Source organism: Mchenga conophoros, linkage group LG15 (assembly GCF_057382185.1).
Source record: "Mchenga conophoros isolate Kocher_MC1m ecotype Shallow Benthic linkage group LG15, M_conophoros_male_GT1.1, whole genome shotgun sequence".
Taxonomy (NCBI): domain Eukaryota; kingdom Metazoa; phylum Chordata; class Actinopteri; order Cichliformes; family Cichlidae; genus Mchenga; species Mchenga conophoros.
Window position 1 is genome coordinate 33,094,709 of NC_140540.1, and position 21,510 is coordinate 33,116,218.

Below are 21,510 nucleotides of genomic sequence, written 5' to 3' on the forward strand. Positions count from 1 at the left end.
GTTGATGACCTTCTCTACCTTCTGAGCCACAGCCACCCCAAAGTAAGACTCAGTATGACATATGGACGTGGCTTGCATCTGGACGTGGCTTGCAAAGTGGCTTGCAGATGTGCAAATGTGCGCTTAAGTAGCACATACTTTGTGAGAGTTGTTACCTATTGAGGAATCAGCTGATGCAGGCTTGCATCAAGATCAGATGAGCTAATCTCATCTTTGTGGCTTGGCTCAGCTGTTGTGCTCAAGAAAAATGCAACTTATTAGGGTCAGGAAACTTAAAGACACTTGAGGTCTGTGACCTTAACGTCTGAATTCAGGTCATTTCAATTGCAACACAAAGTATATGTTTGAAGTATTTGATTATCACAATGCAACATTTGCTATCGCACGTCTAGCACAGCCACGCTACAACAGCTAGCTAATCATACTGTTTCAAGATTTATCAACAAATGCAAACACAACAAGAAAGTTTACTGAACAAAAGCAAAAAACTTTAGGAAAGCAAAAAGAAAAAAAGGACTGAAGAAATATTCACATGGAAACCTGGAAAGTAAAAAAAAGGACACGACTGTATTGATGCAGATAATTACTAAAGGAAGCAAAACAAATGGTCATGCACAAAGAAAGTCACTCCAAAAATAAAACAGGAAGAATTTGACATAGGCAAACATTATTCGACCACAGAGAGAGATTCACATGAGACACAGGGTAAAACACTAGGAAACACAATGAAAATACTTCAAACCTGACTCCATGACAGAAACATGTAAAGAAGCTGCACATGTGGACAAATAGCAAAGTAAGGAATATGGAGATCTCTAGTGCAGTTCCAGGAAAAATTGATATTACTCTTTAAGATGTTGCATCTGGGTTTAAATACAGGAAAAAACAAAGCATTATTTTATGCCATTTAAAGAAGGAAGTTATTATGACAGAGCAGAGGTCTGGGGAAGGTTTCTTTTATGTTTTGAGATAAAAATCAGAAGTAGTCACTTGATTTGGATTCATCTTGGTCCCTCTCTCTAGGGGCTTGGCCAGCCCTTCGGGTTTCACAGTGGTACTATCAAATATCCCAGAATTTCACCTGAAATCCATCTGCTTCTGTTTTAATAATTTATTACTTCTCGGCCACATGTACTGATTTTCTCTTCAAGTAATTTGTTTGTTTTGCTTGTTTTTTTACTGTGTTCTGTTGCTGTAGAACATAGGCAACATAGATATTACTGCGTATTTTTATTTGTTCTCAAAATAACGTCAAAAACATTATTAAACATTCGTTTAGCTTAAATCACTAGAGATTATTAGCTAATTGTAACCTTCTGCTAGGACATCACTATTTGCCAGCCAAGGAACTGATGTACATTATTATTTTAGTTTGTTAAAAAAAATTCTCTTCCTTTTCTGATCAAATTGGGCTTCAGCATTTGTTTACAGTACAGCTCCAGATCCAGGTGACAGCAAGTCAAAATGATGTTACCTATGTCCAGCAGCAGCCTGCATTCAGCTATAAATTGATATGGATCAGTTAATGTCTTTTATTCACTGTAACATTTAACTTTTGGGTGATGCCACAAAAAACGGAGAGAGCAAAAGAAACAGGCGAGAGTGGACACGTAGTCAAAATCACCAGAAATGATAAAGCTTTGGCTTCTGTTTTACCCACAACGATTGTGCAATCCCCGCTTGCGCTTATAATAATTATTGTAAGATTATATTTTTGATATTTTCTAGTTTCTAGTTGAGTGATGAGGATGGAGAAGAAAGGACAGATTATACACGAAATAGAGAAGTCGGGTGGAAAAACAAAAGTTATTTTTCACAAAGTCGTTTTTTATGTATTTCGCAGATGCTTTGTGTGTTTTCCAGTAGCACACTTAAAACATGCCACTGGCCATTCTGAAGAGAACACATTGATATGAATGGGAGCGTTTTACAGGATTGACTGCAAACATGGCTGCCACTACATTGCTGTGATGGACTACAAATCTATTCTTCACTTGTGAAATTAGGGTACACAATGCTCTGTGCTGAGTCTGAGTTTGCATGAATTCAAAAGCGTGTTGTGCATGTTTCTCATCTTGTTGGGTTTGCCGCAAATAGTTAATTAACCTCTTTAAAGACTGCGTCTTTGCCTCGCATTTGATAACTAAAGGCTGCACCCTCGAAAGGCTGGATTAGATTTAAATGTCTGCTTATTCACTCTGAATTATTATTCTTAGACACTTAGGGATGGGTATTGATAAGATTTTCACCATTCCATTTTCGATTCTGTTTAACAATTCGATTCTTTATCGATTCTTTTTTTTAAAAAAAGGAGAGCACTAAGGTCGATTAGCTTAGAACTTTGTTTTATATCTTCTCTTTGAACAAGATAGAAATTTAGGAGCAACATGGCCTTACAAACCCAACAGTGAGATCTTAAGAGATCCACAGCCTACGGCTCTTCAATGGGGTGTCACAGGGTCTCCAGGAAAAAAATTGTTAATTTTAAAACAATAAAATAAATATTCTTCTGTAGCAATAACAAAGTATAACAAATTATTCTGTAGCAATTACACAAGAATATCCAGTAATGTCCCTGCCTACAATTAAACACATTCACTTACTGAAAATCGGGGGCATCTGCTGTGGCAAATGGGTGCAAGCCTTTTACCACAAACTTAGTCTCTGCTTGGTGACATTGATCTATCCTGGCCTGAAAGGAGACACTACTGGTAGACTGCAGCGAGAACTGCCAGCATCTGAGCCAGACTCTGTCTCTCTCATCATGGTCACCTAAATGCACAGTAATGGCAGGTTTTGTAATAAGGCAGATCGCGCTAACATAATATGCACTGTTAGTTGATTATTTACCTGCGGCATTAACGGGAGAGGACGTGCAAACGTTACCGCTGCTGCTGGGTTGAGATTCACGAGTCCAGAGCAGAATTAAAAACACGACATTCATTTAAGGTCATCGCATGTTTTGTGAGCAAATGCTTTTGCATATTCGTAGTGTTTCCTCCCTTAAATGAAGTATCTACTTTGCAAGTATTGCCCTGAGTCGCCATGTTTCCTGCCAGGTAAATGACGCTCCGCAACGTGGTGACTTCATTCGGGTGACTGGAATCGATAAGGGAATCGTTTGCAAAAATGGCAAACAATTCCAAGGAATTGAAACAGTGGGAACCGGTTCTCAACAAGAACCGGGTTTCGATACCCATCCCTGTAGACACTACAATAGGTCATCCAGCTAAATAGGTTTGGTTTTGAAGGTACCATTGTCATGTTGATGACATCTGCAAACAGCCTAAGACATTAATATTAATTACAAGGCACTGCATGCATGACATTATGATTGGAAGCAGAGCCCCCGTAAAAGTTTGAACCTAGAATCACCCCTGCTATAGGATAAAGATTCAGGGAAAGGTGTACAAAGTGCTGATATTGCCAATTATCACCTGGCAGCTGCTGCTGGCACTGATGCTAGAGGCATGTAGCACTTTGAGGTGAGATCAGTGCCACCTTGGGTTCTGTGCTCATCAGGTTCAGCAACACTTCTCACTCTTCCTCACCTCAGATCTCACACTGTCGCTTTAAACAGAGCTACTTCAGAGCTCTTCAGCCAAACACATGATAAAAGCACCTTGCTGATGTATTGGTGTCACACATTCATATTCCTATAGACATGCGGTGCTGTGAAAACTGGGGCGCATCCCACTTGTGCTGCAGCTCCTCACTGGTGCTAGCGTGCATTAATAAAGTAATGCCTGCCAAATGACTTTGTTCCTGCACTTACTGTTTTTTTTATCTGCTTAACTCAAAGAAAGACTGCAGAGAACAGCTCACATGTGTTCAAATCAGCATCCCTGTAATTAAATGATTGCATGCTTGAATGATGTACCAGCTGCTTTGTGTTTCAGGTGTGACACAGAGTGTAGAAAGTAATATCTTTCAAATGCAGTCTTAAATGTGCCACAAAGAGTGAGTCTCACTGGGAATTTGTTCCTTTTTATTTCATTTGATAACGCATCGTATATTATTCACATTTAATCAACATGGCAGGACAACACATGAATATGAATAATCTTATATATATGAACATTAATTTGTTCTGGAGAATCTATGAATAAGGATATAAACATCAGACAATGTTATAGAATAAAGGTGATCCCCTCGCTGTAGGGTTTCAGGTTTTTCTTTTATTTGTCAACTTGTGAACTTGTGTATTTATAGTATTTTTGATATAAGACACACATTTGTAATGTAGAATGGTATACAATAAAAGATCAAAATGTCACTTGTCAGGTTTTTTTTTTTAGTCTTTTCATCTTTTTTTTATTTTAACAGCTTTCTGTGGTTCTTCTTTAATATATCTCTCCAACACTGCAGCCATGATGTTCCTGTAATGTAACATCAGGGGTTTTTTGACGTTACATTACTGTTGTTTTACTTTCAGTGACTGAAATCTGCTGAGGCACCTCTGCCTCTAGTTTAAATGCCACATTTTCTCTGTCGCTGGAGTTGCTAGCTCAACCCTCACTGTCTGTGTCAGCTGTAAGCAGCAGCCTTTAGCTTAGCTGCATATGTTCAACACTTAACTGACACTCAGGTGTATGCAGTCAGGTGTTTCTTCAGCTATAGAAGTCCACCGCCAATGATAGGTGGAGTAGCCAGGTCTCTCATCTATAAATAATGTGACTGTGGGCTTGCATGGGTGACTCTAGTTTATCATAGGGATAAAAAAGCAGAAGCATGGTGGGCCCATAACCCAGAGGTCGATTGATGGAAACCATCCTCTGCTAGAATGGTAGAATCATTTCCTCTGGGATTAATGCAGTATTATAATTCTGGGGGGGAAATAGGTATTATTCAATTGCACATTTCCACCTATAGAGCACTAGAAAACAGGGCAATGGAGCCTATCCCGGCTACCTTTGGACTGTGGGAGGAAGCCGGGGTACCTGGACGGCACATGCAAACTCCCAAAGAACCACTGGCTAAAATCACATTATGCCACTTGAAATTTAATACTTAAACCTAACCAGCAAGTCAAGGTAAAATAAGGGGAGAGTAAAAACAAAACAAGCAGTATACCAAGTACATTACTGGTTCTGTCATTTTTGAGCCATGAATGAAATGAATTAGCAGCGTCTGTTTGCTTATAAATGTAGAAATTATAAATTTGCGTAGTTTAAATTTGACTCTGTCTGTGGCTGAGAGAGTTTTGGACGCATCAAAATTCATAGAATATTTCATCCTCTACTGTAGCCTATGGCAAGATGGCATTATAATTATGCCCCAGTATATGATCAGCTAGAAAATTACATTAATGTTTTGTTGTTACAGTATTTTCCCACCTCTAAGATGACACTTGTTCACCTGGTCCTTAAAAGCAACTTCTTGCAGCAATGCCAATAACTGACTGTCTTGGTATGAAAGCAAAGACAGATGTTTGGTGAAATCAGTGTTGTGTGACTTCTGGAACAGAAAAGCATTATGTTCCACTGTGATTTTGCTTCTTATGAATAAGACTACAAATAGCTCTTCAGTCATCTTTTTCCAAGCTTTACCAAGTAGTTGTTGTTGCCTACAGTTTGTTTGTTTTTTTAAATCACTTACAAGGCAAAATGTCTTGAGGTACTCCATCCACCAACTCAGCTTGATCAAGGACTCCATCTGCAAAATGCATCTGAAGGTGCCTCACACAGTCTGACCCCATACCAAGCACCGGCGCTGAACAATCACATATATAGCTTGTTAGACAGATGGTGGTAGTAAGAGCCCAGAGACAGACCCCTGCCTTCCTTAAAGATGGGGATTAGGAGATGAAGAGGCGGCTTTACGGGAATGAGCTTCAGTGGGAGTAGTGCTCACCCAACCCCCTCGATACAGCAGGGAGCCTCTATTTGGGCCCCGTTGTATTCAAATGCCACCAGAGGCATCAACACCCAGACAAATCAATCTAAGCTCGCCATTGTGCCACAGGTAGCCACTGCAGTATTGCCCTCAACAAGAAGTGTCACCATTCACAAATGTTCATCTTTTCAAACTGCTGCAACATCTCACTCTGTTTAATCTGTGAATCTCTGAGCTTTGGTAAATGGTAAAATGGCCTGTATTTGTATAGCGCTTTACTAGTCCCTAAGGACCCCAATGCGCTTTACACATTCAGTCATCCACCGATTCACACACACATTCACACACTGGTGATGGCAGCCACATTGTAGCCACCTGGGGCGCACTGACAGAGGCGAGGCTGCCGGACACTGGCTGCCCTCTAACCACCACCAGTAGGCAACGGGTGAAGTGTCTTGCCCAAGGACACAACGACCGAGACTGTCCTAGCCAGGGCTCGAACTGGCAACCTTCCCATTACAAGATGAACTGCCAACTCTTGAGCCACGATCGCAATTGGTATTGACATATCATTAAAATGCTGGTAAAAATCAACATGTATTCAACCCAGCTACGATAGCAGCAGGACAATGTGTCAAGTTACAAAAATCAAGAGGTGCACAACCGGCAGAAGTAGTCAATATGCCAACAGCTTTGTCCTTTGTCCTTTGCCAGGCAGTACGGGACAAAGTGCTAGTGGTAGCAAAGAGTGATGACACCTATTGTTCAGGAGAATACTGCCTAACTGCATCGCAACACACGCAAAGGGACTAAAGCTACACTGGCACTTTGGGCAATTTCTCTGCCAGGACGAGAAATGATATAGCAAAGACGTATCATTCCTAAGATGCTGTTTTGAGTGTGCCAGGGAGAGTAGAGGAGTATAATCCCCACGTTTATGGTCTTTGTTTTTAACCTCCATAACCAGGCATTCCATCAGTTTGGGCTAAGCAAGTATTCTATAGAAGCAAGAAGCATAGTGAATAAACAACATTTGCTGAATGTCATGTTCCTAGCATTTTATTTCGGTTTTCTACATTTTTTTAGAAAACAACACTATAATCACAATCTTGCTGTGTCTTAAACAGTGGAGGTGAGGTCATGTCCTCCCAGTGTCTGGCCTGTACTGTAAGCTGTACTGGCAGCAGATTAGACATACACTATCTGATTTAATCCAGTGTCAGGGGAGGTATACTTCCCCACAGCTCAGCACCAGGAACGTCTGAGCTTCTGTTGCCACTGAGGATGACACTTTCCTTATGCTACCAGTTGTCTCAGAATTACAGAGATGCTGTACTCAGTATCTCTGAGCAGACTATCAGGGGAAGTGGGAAAACAAGACACAGCTGAACTAAATCTCATAATGTGACAAGGGGTAGTGAAACTAAAAGCAAGGTACAAGCATAGTTTTATTGTATTCGTTTATGCTGCAGCTTTGTGCTCCATCTCCATCTCAATTTCCCACTTCTCAGATTTATCTTATGTCATCTCAGCGTACAGTAAAGGGCCTGTTTCATTTCCATTAGGGCTTCTTACTGTTTGTTTGAGCACACAGAGAATAATGCCAGGTTCCTTCAAAAGCTACTGTCACCAATAGAGATGGAGTGTTTTTCTCTTTTGCAGGGGAAACACTCATTGTGATGCTATGCCATGTCCTCATTAACATGCATGACATGCAGGAATTCACTGGAGGACATTTGAATAAATTATAGGAAAGTAAGAGCAAGTGCAGGGTGAGGGCAGAAGGAGAGAGAGCCGGTGTACTATTGTTAGTTTATGAAAGGATATTTGGCAGGTTTCCTAAAGGTGCCATGTGAATTGTCCGTGTGTGTATGATTTGTCACTGCTTGTAATTTTCTGCCCTGTAATGTATGATCTATCCACTTCTGATGCAAAGCAGGGCTGTTACCCTAAAATGGGCCCAGTCTGTTGCACTGATTAATTTGTTTCTTTGTGTTAAGTTGTACACTTACCATGACTTTCAGCTGCTAGCAGCACCAGTGAGAAGGAAGCTCTCTTCCCTCCCCTACTGTTCTCCCTTTAACAGCTAGTTACCAATAGTAACAGTCTCTCTTTATCTCATTTCTTCTGTGCTAGTTCTATATACCTTCAGTATCTATTCCCTCCCTCCATCCATCCTTTGTTGCTCCTTTTACACATTCCTTCATTAAGTGGCTGTGCTGGTTGTAACAGTGGAGTAATCACATATGGTGCAGGGCACACATAAAGATGTGCTCCTGCAGGCAGCAGCTGCTGATACTAGCTGAAAATAGATTCCTAGTTCACTCAGCACTTTTCCTCCAGCAACTTTGCTGTTAATGCAGCAGGCCGGCCACTCAGCCTCACTTAGGCTGCCACTATCACAGCAGATGTGCAGAGTGTAAAGGTGCAGGACACAAGAGGCAGATTGTTCCAACAAAAAACTGGCCTTTTATTTGGCCAAAAGTGAAATCAATCCTGCCACATCCAGAGCAGACAGCAAGCACAAAAGTGGAGGTACACCAACATTTTAACAATACATCTATATAGCACTTTATTTTACTTTTTGAGGTTTGAGTAGGGTTGATGGTTTGTTTTTGTTGCCTTGAAGTTTTTACAAGTGTAATTATCTCACTGCAATGGCAGATAAGTTCTTATCCTACAGAATTGTGACTTTATGATAATAAATCTGTAAAGTAGCCTTATAATGCAGAAATTAACATACTGTCATCAAGATGATTTAAGATGCAACAAGAACGGAAGCAGTGTAAAAGACACACAGTCTGTCATTATTGAAGTTCATTATTGGATAAATACAGAAGTATGTTGTTTATTAATTGTGCTGTGCTTATTAGCAGATAGTCTAGTCAAAGCCCCTCCCTCCACCCCAATCTGTCACAGTTGAACGCACTCACACTTACTCTAGCAGAGGCACACTCACCATCACAGATACAGCATCAGCAGTTTGCTTTTAACAATGACTGATGTCAGTGATTGTGCTCAGAAGTCTGTTGAGCAGGAACCCACTTTAAGGCGCATTGCAGCAGAGGCATCTGGAGACTGGATAAACAGGGATAGCTTCCAGACGCAGTTGCATTGTACCCTGCAGGTACAGGATATATTCTTAAACTAAGGGTATATGCTGACTAATGTGTTCTTGTTTCTTAAAACTATTAAAACTATTACTACATCTACACCAACTGTTTACATTAATCCAGTGTTGAGGACCCTTGAAAGTTCTGTGACAACTCTGGGACTGTGCTGAAGTTTTGATAAGCAGACACCTTTTTTTTGAAAAGGATAAACCATCATCCATTACCTGTCTTAGAAGTCACCAGATAAACTAAAATATTATAGAATTCACACATCTTTTGTATATGTATCTTTCTTTTGATTGTACTTGTGCTTGTTCTCAGTACAGGCTTCCTCAGGTGGATGGAAAATACTCCAGGTGCTGCTTTAATGTGTTACTATACTGACTTTGTGACAGCTGGTCATGTATCTTTAAGAGCTGCAGAGCCGCCAAGTTAAATGATTGGTCCTAATTTTTACCATTGGGGCAGTGTTTTTTTTCTGCAAACTGTGATAATGTGCACATTTAAAAAAAAAAAAAAACTTTAAAAATAAATTATTGGTGTAACCTAAGTAATGGGTATTCATATTCTAAACACTTATATCTATCGATCATAAACAAGACTATTTGTAATCATGTCACAGCAACAGAGAAACTCAGTTAAACTAATTATGCAAGTCAAACTTGCAAAAGGCAGCTGAAAATTCTGGAGAAGAATGTTGAGCTTTTACAGTGTGAAGTCATTTAGTCGTAAGAGAGACTTGTTTTAATTAAGGAAGAGTGATCCATGAAAGATGAAATGTTATTGTTATAATAGTCAAAATGTAACTTCCATAAAATCCCAAATAAGGATTATCTTTTGGAAACCTGTAATAAACTTTAATTGAAAACATACACTGCATTAATATATTTAGTGATGAAATAAACATTTTACACTGTATTTCATTTCATTACAATCTTTTTTTAAATATAAAATTTAGTTATCAATCGCAAACCAGTAACAAGCAGTGCAGTATCTGGCTGCTCCAGTCTGCATGCTAAAGTATACTTGGGCAAGGTACTGAACCCCGAGTTGCTCCCCAATGGTTTTATCAGAGTATAAATGTAGATAGAAAGCAAATAGGTGTAGAAAAAAGCGCTTGTATAAATTGGTATGAATGGATTAATTGGGCATGTGGTCTGGTTAATGTGGTCTCAAGTAGAGTAGAGAAGTATGAGTATAAGAACCCATACATTTACCATAAACACAATGCAAAAATGACAAATGGCACCAAAATACAACAGGAAGCAAGAAGCAATAATGAAACAGGAGAACGCAGACGCAAAACTAATCTTAGCATAGAGGAATGACGTAGAAGGAAACGTCAGGAACACTGAGTAAATAAAATAAACACACTGAGACTAAATAAACAAAATTGAAAACACGGAGGGAATACACCAACTTGACCATCTAAGCAATAAGCACAGAAAAGAATCAAACATACAATACTAAGTCCAGCAAAACATTTGATTTTTTTATTTAGTATGGTTTCTATATTTTCTACAGGTTTGATTACATTTGATTACAAGTTTGTATAGCCCACTAATAAAAAAAATACATACTTGTGCTGTAATTCATGAGGTAGACTTACCTTTTCCAGTCTATATGCTAAAGTGTCCTTAGTTAAGAACCTGAAACCTAAAATAGTCACTGATTTATCACTGATGTGTGCCAAAGATATCACTAATTTTAATTTAAACTATGTGGATGTGAGCAGTGGAAAATTCTAGAAAACTCTAGGAAGTTCTTAAATTGTAAATATGTTGGTCTGTAGTATAACAAGAAATAATCCAAAGCAAGAGTAAGACTCTCTCTGACATTTGTTCTGCTAGCTCGTACTTGTTGGACTGATAAAAACCCCGATACATGGCAGTTTGTATCTTCTTCATTCCATACAACAAATGAGCTCAAGATATATGTACATGTACATACTACACTGCTCCTACTTGGACTTCTTTCTGCAGAGTAGCTAACTGAGTAATGGACATAATGAACAACTAAAGTTAAATATTTTTGTTTTATGTGTCTTTTTTCTTTTAGTCTGAAATACACTCAGTTGAGTGGCATTATTTGCTGGTATATTATATTTATTGTATTATATTATCTATCTATCTAGTTTATATTACAAGTACATTGTCAATTTGATATTCTTATAGTTGTTTGAACTACTTTTTATGAACAGCTTTAGTTGCTTTAGGTTCTTAGGTGATGTAAAGTGCTCTGAAAATGTAAAGTGGATCCACTGAAACACTGAAGCTTACTGTCCCACAGCCTGATAAAAGAGACATGGAAATCACCTCGGTTTGTCGCACATCAAAGTGAAATGAATGTGACTGATTAGGAGGGTTAGGTATTGCTGTATTGTTGTTGCCAGGAGTATGAAAGAGGTAAGTAGAATTCAGTAGAACACAGCATTAATATACCACATTTAGTGCACTTTGTGGTTTTGGTAAAGTGCAACAACGTATTTTTATACTGTTATTTTTTTTTTAAAGAATCATAGAAAATTTGGTTCTTTCAGCTGATTTTAAATCCAAATTCTGAACATGACCGGCTCCGGACAGTTTTAGTTTTTATTTTCTTCTTCATTCATTTGCAGACTATGTGCTGTTTTAGGGTTTGAGAGTAAAGACTAAATATAAAGTTCCAAATTAGTACAAATTTGATGTGAGGTCAGCAAGTACAGTAGTCATTTTTTTGGATCATAACGAACAATAAAATTATTATAAATTTGTTCGCCGCCAACAGAAGAAAAAAGAAAACAAAGAATAAAAATCCATGGGGATCTACCCTTGTAAGAAGTGAACCACATTTGTAGTGCAGAAAACCCAGGGTGAAGTTACCTGGGTAAGCCAAAATCCGGAGGGTTGGTGGTTCAAACCTTGGCTGCTCCACTCTACTAATAAATATCCTTAGATGCTGGATACTGACTCCAAGTTGCTCTCTGATGCTTCCATCGGAGTGTGAATGTGTGTGAATATTAGAAAGCATTTAAGCTAAAAAAAGAAAAAAAAAGGTTCTTGTGTTAAAGGCGTGAATGAGGTGTCTTGTATAAAGCCCTTTGAATGCTAGGAAGAGTAGAAAAGTGCCATATAAAAACCAGTCCAGTGTAAAGTGTTAAGCCACTGGTAGTCAAAGCAGTTTCCCCAACAGTCCTTATAAAAAACAGATTGTTGCTGCTGCTCTCTGGGGTGTCTGACAGTGACTGCAGCACCTTTGGAAGCTACTGCTATTCGAGCACACCGAATACCATGGGTAATTTAGCTTCTTGCTTCCCCCAGCAAAGACAGCTAAACAACTAAACACTGGGCTTATTAAACCCATATTATGTTACTCATGCTTTTCATCTACAAGCATCTGCTAAAGACTTTACATTAATGGACACTCAAAAGTAGCTTCTATCACATTCCCTTCACTGTGTTTGTCACCAGTGAAGTAACCTAACCTGCATGTACCTAACCTAACCTGGGATAAACCTGCAGGAATTGGTTGGTAGAGCCAGAGTAAAGAGCTGAACACAACCTAGTGTGAATCTAATGCTGATCTCCATAAAGTATACAAACATGGAATGGAAAGCTTCCCTCTATTAGCCAATGCCACATAGTGACAATGGGAATAGGCGGAAATCATACAAAATGTGAAAGGAAAAGTGTTTTTATGTATTATTATCCAAAAAGTATTAATTTATTATCAATATTGAAACTTTCGCTATGATCTACTGTTCAGTTTGTGAAGATCATTGCTAATTATTTTAAAAATTACTATCATATAGCTTTGAAGTACAGCTATCTCTTTGTTTTATAGTTCTCATGTCAAGGGTAAAAATAGGTAACTAAACATAAACCACTGCATGTGTTTATACATCTCAATGCAAATAAGAATTTTGCAAATACAGCAGTAGCAGGACTGTAGGCAAAGCCAACTCTGTATGACTGTGGAGCAGACGTGTTGATGCTGGAATGTCCCACAGATTGGTATTATGAGCACAAAGATGGACACAACGTACCTACGTCCAGTATAGCACCAGATCTTCTTTTACTTCTGTATAGAATGCTCAGTGCTGGCCCAATAAAAAGATTAACCAGTACTTTGCAGTGTTTTTGTATGTCATTGGAGCTGTCAGTTTGTCTCACCACACTCCAAGTGCTCTGAACAATAGCTGCGCTGATAGTAATGCTGGCAATTTCCCTGTTTTTTGCAGGTCACTGCCAGAGGATTCGCCCCATTGTTGCAGTTTGCCTACACTGCTAAGCTGTTACTCAGCAGAGAAAACATTCAGGAGGTCATCCGCTGTGCTGAATTCCTGCGCATGCACAACCTCGAGGACTCATGCTTTCGCTTCCTGGAAGCTCAGCTGCGCAGTGAGGAGGACGGCTTGCTGCTTTGCCACAAGGTGGCAGGAGAAGCAAATAACTTGGAGGATGAGAACATGCAATCAGAAGCAGAAAGGCCCACCTCCCCCATGGCCCGACATTGTGCAGATGCCCTTACTTCGTGTCGAGACCCCGACAACGATCGGCTAACGATGGCTATGCCTGGTAACTTCACAGATAGCCGGCCAGATTTCGATCGCCATGGAGCATCGGATCTGCCGCGATGCCCCAAGTACCGGAAATACCAGTGGGCTTGCAACAAGCACAATAATGACTCCTCCTCACATACCAGTACCTCAGGTTTTCCAAGCACATTAAAGGAGACCACCATTAGTGGGGCAGTGGCAAATCAGGGCACACTGCCTTTGGCACAGATCAAAGTGGAACCACAGGCAGAGGAAGAGGCCATTCCTTTGTGCCTGTCAGGGGATGAGCAGGACGCCAGGGATACGGATGTCATAATAGCCATGGAGATGGATAACCCTATATCTGTAGAAAGAACCAAGAGACCCAAGTCCCCTTCCTGCCTGCGAGCCTTCTTCAAGAAAGGAGTTGACATCTCCAGTCTGCCCAACACGTCACAGCAGCTATTCGCCAACAGACTTATCTGCCCACAGGACAAAGGAAACTCTCAGGGAGATCATACAAAAGACTTAGGCCCTTTCACTGGGGAGGTGGCTCTATCTGTTGTATCCCCAAAAGAGGTGGATGGTTTTCCTGCTAGTTTGTCCCACAAATCAACTTCCTGCGATGGGGTTTGCAAACAGGAAGTTGAAATCGACCGCCGCAGTGTCATATTTTCCTCAGGGGCTTGCAATCGCCTGGGAAACCCAGCGCATTCCTACCCTGTTGGGAACTCTTTGGAGATTGAGCTCTCTGAGCACATGACAAAGGGGCTGTGGGCTGGAGCTAGCCATTCCCTACCCACCTCCCAGTCCTATTGTCCCAGCACCACTTCTTCTGAGCCCCAAGTCCTGTGCCGCCCTAGGCCCAACACCAGCTGCCCAGTGCCAATCAAAGTATGCCCGCGCTCACCGCCTTGTGAGACTCGCACCAGAACTTCCAGCTCCTGCTCCTCATACTCCTACGCAGAGGATGGCAGCGGAGGGTCTCCCTGCAGCCTGCCCCAGTTTGAGTTTTCTTCTTCGCCATGCTCTAATGTGGCTCGCTGTCTCAATGTGGACCAGCAGGAGCAAAGTGTAGGAGGGGAGGTTGTTTTTAACCAGGTGAGGCCCAAGATCAAATGTGAGCAGTCCTATGGCACCAACTCTAGTGACGAGTCGGGCTCCTTTTCAGAGGGAGACAGCGAGTCCTGCCACGTGCAGGAGCAAGGATCAGAGGTGAGTATAAAACATTGTTTTTCACATCTAACACAGAGTGTAACTATTATACTCAAGTCCACCAACACTAATTATATTGCATTTACCTGCTCTCCATTAGCGGTCATTAAATCATTGTGTAGTAAAAGGAATGTTGCAAGCAAGATTTACAGCAGCACAAACTGTCACGGTAGTGGGTCTGTGACCCAGTGTTTTGTGTGTTTTAGTTGTATTCTTTGATTATTGTTATTCACGGATTTTGGTTCTGCTTGTGTTATATTTCTGTTCCTTTGCCTTTCTCGTGTTCCTCGTCTTGTCACTCTTGTCTCCATGTTCCTTCTGTCTTCCCAGTCAGTCGTGTCTCTGTCTCAGTGTCTAGTCTGCATCTTTGTCCTTGTCTTGTGTTTCCTATTTTACTTTGAAATTCTGTGCCCTATGTCAGTGTATCTAGTTTTGCTTCCCCTTGTCTCGTTATGTCTGATTAGTCTCAGCTGTGTTTCCCTTCTGTTTCCCATTCCCTCTTTACTCCCTTGTATATTTAAGCCTTGTGTTTCCCCTTGCCCTTTGTTGCATTGTACCTTCACCATGCTGTGTTTTTCCTCCGTGCTTCTGGTTCTCTGTTTCCCAGTTTTCTAGTTTGAGCTTCTTGTTTTGAGTTCCTAGTTTAGTTTTCTTGTATTTTATGTTCGAATGTTCTCCAGCAATAAAGCTGCCGCCTTTAGTTAATCATTCGGTCTCTGACCTAGACGTGCTTTGATATTATAGATGCATTTTATGCATTTTCAGAGATGTGTGTCATGAGTCTAACATTTAGAGCTGTCATTGGAGTGACATCTTTTATAAGTCATTTTTGGACATCCAATTTTGGTCCACTGAAGAGGTTGTTTTGTAACACCAGGCAAGGTCTTTTTTTCGTTCAACATCTCTTGAAGGTCTAGTGTTGTCGTCTGTACGAATCAGAATCAGAATCAGAAAGGGGGTTTATTGCCAAATGTTGAGCAGGTTTACAACATTAGGAAATTGCTGCGGTGCTTCAGTGCAAACATAGTGTCATAAATAGCACTTAAATAGACATGAAAAAAAATAAAAGTAGGGATAAGAATTAAAAGTGCTACGTAGAAAGATATGTGCATGAGATATACATGGGATATATACATGAGAATAAGAATTAAGAGTGCTACGTTGAAAGATATATACATGAGTGCAGGTGGTGATCAGTGCCAAACATGGAATGATGCAGTGAACACAGCGTAGGGTCATGTGTTAGTGGCGGGAACAGTCATATGGTTATTGTTCATGTGTCCAATAGCAGAGGGGAAGAAACTGTTCTTATGGCGAGAGGTTCTGGTGCGAATGGACCGGAGCCTCCTGCCTGAGGGGAGCAGGTCAAACAGACTGTGTCCAGGGTGAGAAGGGTCAGCTGAGATCCGAGCTGCACGCCGCAATGTCCTGGAGGTGTACAGGTCCTGCAAAGATGGGAGTCTGCAGCCAATCACCTTCTCAGCAGAGCGCACAACACGCTGCAGTCTCTGTTTGTCCCTGATAGTGGCTCCAGCGTACCACACGGTGATGGAGGAGGTGAGGATGGACTCGATGATTGCAGTGTAGAACTGCATCATCGTCCGTGTTGGCAGGTTGAATTTCTTCAGCTGCCTCAGGAAGTACATCCTCTGCTGGGCTTTCTTGATGACGGAGGTGATGGTGGGCTCCCACTTCAGGTCCTGAGTGATGGTGGTACCCAGGAAGCGGAATGAGTCCACAGAGGTGATGGGGGTGTCAGTCGGGATGATGGGGGGGAGTGGGGCTGTGTGCTTCCTGAAGTCCACAATAATCTCCACTGTCTTCTGGGCATTCAGCACCAGGTTGTTGTGGCTGCACCAGGACACCAGACGTTCAACCTCCCTCCTGTAGGCAGACTCATCCCCGTCAGAGATGAGCCCAATAACGGTGGTGTCATCTGCGAACTTGATTAGCTTGACTGGTGGGTGGAGGTGCAGCAGTTGGTGTACAGGGAGAAGAGCAGAGGAGAAAGAACACAGCCCTGAGGGGAGCCGGTGCTGATGGTCCGGGAGTCCGAGACATTCTTTCCCAGCCTCACATGCTGCTTCCTGTCCGTCAGGAAGTCAGTGATCCACCGGCAGATGGGATCAGGCACATTCATCTGGGAAAGCTTGTCTCGGAGATGGTCTGGAAGGATGGTGTTGAAGGCAGAGCTGAAGTCCACAAACAGGATCCTGGCGTAGGTTCCTGGGGAGTCCAGATGCTGCAGGATGAAGTGTAGGGCCATGTTGATGGCGTCGTCTACAGACCTGTTGGCTCTATATGCAAACTGCAGGGGGTCCAGGAGGGGGGCCGTGAGGGTCCTGAGATGGGAGAGAACTAGGCGCTCAAAAGACTTCATGACCACAGATGTCAGAGCCACGGGTCTGTAGTCATTTAGTCCAGTGATCCTAGGTTTCTTGGGGACAGGGATTATGGTGGAGGACTTGAAGCAGGCAGGCACATGACATGCCTGCAGTGAGGAGTTGAAAATGCCAGAAAACACTGGGGCCAGCTCGTTTGCACAGTGTCTGAGGGTGGCAGGAGACACGCCGTCTGGGCCGGGAGCTTTCCGAGCATTCAGGTTCTTAAACTGCTTCCTCACATCTGCTTCATGAATATGAAGAGTTGTGGTGGGAGGAGGTGGTGTGAAATCCTCTTTTGTGTGGGGTGAGGAGGGGGGTGTTGTAGGTGAACAGTTTGAAGGTGGTGATGGCTCTATGGAGGGGGGAGAGGTGGGGGAATTAGTGTCCAAAGTGCCTCTATTGTACGACCTCTGTGTACAGGCTAAAGTGTGGCTGTGGACGTCTTTTCAAAGTCAAACAGACTCATTCTAGACGTCATTTTTGTACTGCTTCTATAGGCTCTGTAGTGCCATGTTTCCAGAGGGTGGAGGGCATGTTTTCTGTAAAGAAACAGTTATGTGTAAAGGTGTGATCAGCGGACATCTCCAAGATACGGCAGGCACCTGAGCTAAAAACAAAAGTGAGCAGTTCCACAGTGGGTTTCAAATAGAAATCTCCTCAGCCTCTCACAGGCAGCTTGAAAAATGTGTGTATCAACAAGACTGTTGAGCAGATAGTCCAGTTCATACTGGACTATTAATTAAAATAAACCAGTTAAAGACAAACAGGAAAATGTAAAATAACAACAACAAAGAAACATGGGTACTGAATAATTTAGCAGGCTAACACATAATAAATTGTGTTTGTTTATAAATAATCCATATTCATATGTATCATGTTGATAACAACATTGTTAATATTTGTAAATTAAAAAATATTATATTTACTAATCATGTAAATTCCCTGCATCTATCATGTATGTCCAGATGATGTCCAAAAAAATGGCCTGGTATAAAGTTCAAATGGTTAACGTTATACTGACGTCAAAGTTGGGCCATGGTTGGACGTCCAAATTGTGGACCTGGTTTGGATGTTGTACAGATGTCCAGAATTGGTCGTAGTCCAACAGAACCAATATATAGACAAGTCCGCACATCTAGCCGACGTCCAATGTCTAGTGAGTAACCACCAGTGGTACTAACACTGAGGCAGATTTGAGGGAGTCCATATTCAAAACTAAAGATATTTTGTTTTGCATCTGCTATTAACAAGCACAAGAGCTTCTAAAAGTGCCTGAAAAGCCTTCAGTTGATCCAAAATGCTAGAGTGAGGGTACTGACAGGGACTTGAAAGAGAGAGCTTGTTTCTCCCATACTCTCTGCATTTGCTCCCTGTTTAATCCAGATGAAATTTAAAAGTGCTTGCTCTCAGGGAGGTCTTCCCATTGTTAGGGATTTCTCTGTATTAATGTCTTTACCTATAAGGGGCCTTGAGCCAGTTGCTATTGTGCATCCCCAAAGGCTAAAACTGAATTGTTATTTTGTTGTAGTTTCATTTACGTAAGGACAGAATAGTTTTTTTATAGATCTGTCTGATCTGTAATTTTACCCACTTATATGATATGGTACTGATATGATAACGATAGCGGACAGTAAAGGTTTAGTGAGAGACCCTCACCTGGCCCCCTTTGGCCACACTTCTACCAAGCTTTGCATATTGCAAAGTAATTTCAACCACTACTTTACAATTGTCACAGTCTGGCGAGGGCAGACTGTATGAATTGAAAAAGGACCCAAAACGCAGACGCCAAGGAACAGGGAACAGAACTTGAAATGTTAACAAAAGGCGAGCCGTTTAATAAGGCTAGTAGAAGAAGTACAAACAAAGGGCGAGGCAAACTGAAGCAAAATTAACACAAACCTAAACTGGGGAATCTAAACAAGCAATAAGAAAAACCTAGGCAAGAAACTTGGAAGCATGGCATGGGAAACATGACGTGGACAACAGACGACCTGACAATCACACACTGAAAACAGAGGACTTAAATACACAGAAGGTGATTAGGGGAAGTGGGAACACATGGAGGAACAGCTGAGGGTAATAAAGCAGGACGAGGCAAGGGAAGCAAAACTAGAAACACTCACATGAGACATGGACCTTCAAAGTAAAACAGGAAACACACTGACTGAATTCTAAACATGCAAACTTAACAGCAACTGGGGAGACAGAATATAGGAACCTGAAATATGGTACAAAACCATCACAGTGGACATAACATGGAACACAGGGAAGCCATATGACGAAGCCAAAGAGCAAAACCTAAGATAACCATAACTGAGATCTAGGGAAACACGAAACAGTACCACAAAGGACTCAAAACATAATCCATAATATAAAAACACGAGATCTCTCCAAAATGAAACAGGAACATGAGAGGCAGACATAACAACATAAGACAACAGACATGAAACACACGAAGGGCAAGGGAGATTTAACATAGTTGGAACACGAGGGGGAAATAATAAGAACTAGAAACACTTAGGCATGATAACAAATAAACTTAGGAAACCTGATAAGCTTAAACATACACTATGAACATCAAAAGAACTGAAACTCAAAACACTGGGTCATAAGACCCAGGACCGTGACAACAATGTCCTGTGTCAGTAAATTTTTAATTGTCTGGGGTTGCAGTGAGTTGGAAGTGAGTAGGTGTGACATTCATGATGGAGCCGTAACACAGCTCAACAGTGCTGACAAGCATAACAGCAAATCCTCTAATCACCCCACCCCATCCCTTCACATCCTCCTCCCTCAGTCTACCAGACTCCTAAATGTAGACAACTGTTGTTTACCCGGTAAAGATCATTCATAGACTCTTTAATTCTCAGAAAAAGTCCAGTCTTGGTGTAATAACATGGAGGAGATTTCCCATCTGAGAGAAAGATAATAAAATCAGTTCTCAGAGAAAAACTTTATGGCCTAAAAATGCTGTTTTTTACAAGCAAAATTTCGATTTTCGCTTTGAATCTTAGATCCACGGTGTGGTCAGGGCCTTTTCCATGTTCTCCTCGTGTTAGCGTGGCTCTGGGTACAGTCCAAAGCCATGCATGTTACGAGTTGGGTTAATTGGTAATTCCAAATTGCTGTTTGGTGTGAATTTGAGTGCAAATGATTGTCTGTCTGTGTTAGGTGAAAACATTGCATCTCCAAAGTGTCTCTTTCTAAATATTCTGTTGTATTGTATTGTATTTATTTATTTTTTTTTACCTTTGATTAGTAGCTGTTAATAGCACTAAATTGTATATATCTCAAATAAGCTGTGACACACTCCCCAGACAGCTGGATTGTACAGTCTTTTTGCTCCAGTGTTTGAACTTATGACCTTTTGGCTCCAGGAGGCTCCAAAAGAGCACATGTCTTATGATATGACATTCACTGATATTTGCTTGAAGTGTAGGCAGAATTGGTTTTGTTGAACTTGAGAGCAAAAAGAGAGAGAGAGAGATAGTGGAGTGTTGCCATGGTGATTCATTTCACAGAGCGAGATAGTGCGTTGCAAGGTTTGGAGCTACATGACAGGATTGTGCTTTACTGTGGAAAGAATTTTGTTCTGCTGCACAAACAGAGCTGCGAGATAAAGCAGCTTGGCAGTTATGAGTAGTTAATCACATTCACTGCACGATGCATACCAGCCTCTACCATCAGATTTATGGGCCTTTGAAGGGCCTGCTAAATATGCCACTGTAACATGGGATTAATTTATAGCACTGAGCTATAAAACCAGAAGAACAGCCTAAAAATTACATTTCAATTCCAAATGGTAAATTGGAACATACAGCGTACGGCGTTGTTTAAGTCGCACTACACAACTAGCCACACACCAGTGGCGCTCTGTCACCATCAGAGTAACCAAAGCAAGCAGTTATTATCTAGTGAAATAAAAAAAATCAACATCAATTAAAAATGGCAAAAGTATGAAAAATATCTTGGTTGACCAAATATACAAAGTTTAACCAGCAGTTTCACTACTACTCTGCCTTTTTTTTTTTCATTAATAATGTGTCCAGTGTAATAACCACATCACACAGGGCACAATCCATTTATTTCAACTGTGATGTTTGAAATAAATGATCAAGATAATTTTTTAATGTATTTTTAAATACTTTTGAAATCAAGATGTAGGCTTGTCTTTCTGAGCTGATGTCCACATATAACAGCCGCTACAAGCATATCATTTAAGAGATATAATGCATTTCTGTAGACTAAACAGAATACAAACTGTTTAAAGTGAGCTCGATCTTAAACATCTATGACAAAAGTGTCCCAGCTGCCACAGGGCGAGAGGCAGGGTGCACCCCTGACAGTGTTGCCAGCCTCTCACAGGACCACTCACTTTTTCCAGGATCTGGAGAAAAGCCATACAAACACAGGGAGAACATAGCCAGATTCGTAGCATATTTAATAA

At 41.1% G+C, this 21,510-nt stretch overlaps 1 protein-coding gene across 2 annotated transcripts in view; it reads left to right on the forward strand.

Moving 5' to 3' along the window:
* The window catches only part of bach2b (BACH transcriptional regulator 2b), a 100,453-nt gene that overhangs the window by 58,776 nt on the left and 20,167 nt on the right, over positions 1-21,510 (forward strand). For both annotated transcript variants that reach the window (XM_085247479.1, XM_085247480.1), the window contains one exon: positions 13,168-14,679. In XM_085247479.1, coding sequence (XP_085103605.1) covers positions 13,168-14,679 — 1,512 coding nt within the window. The remainder of the gene's footprint in view (positions 1-13,167; positions 14,680-21,510) is intronic.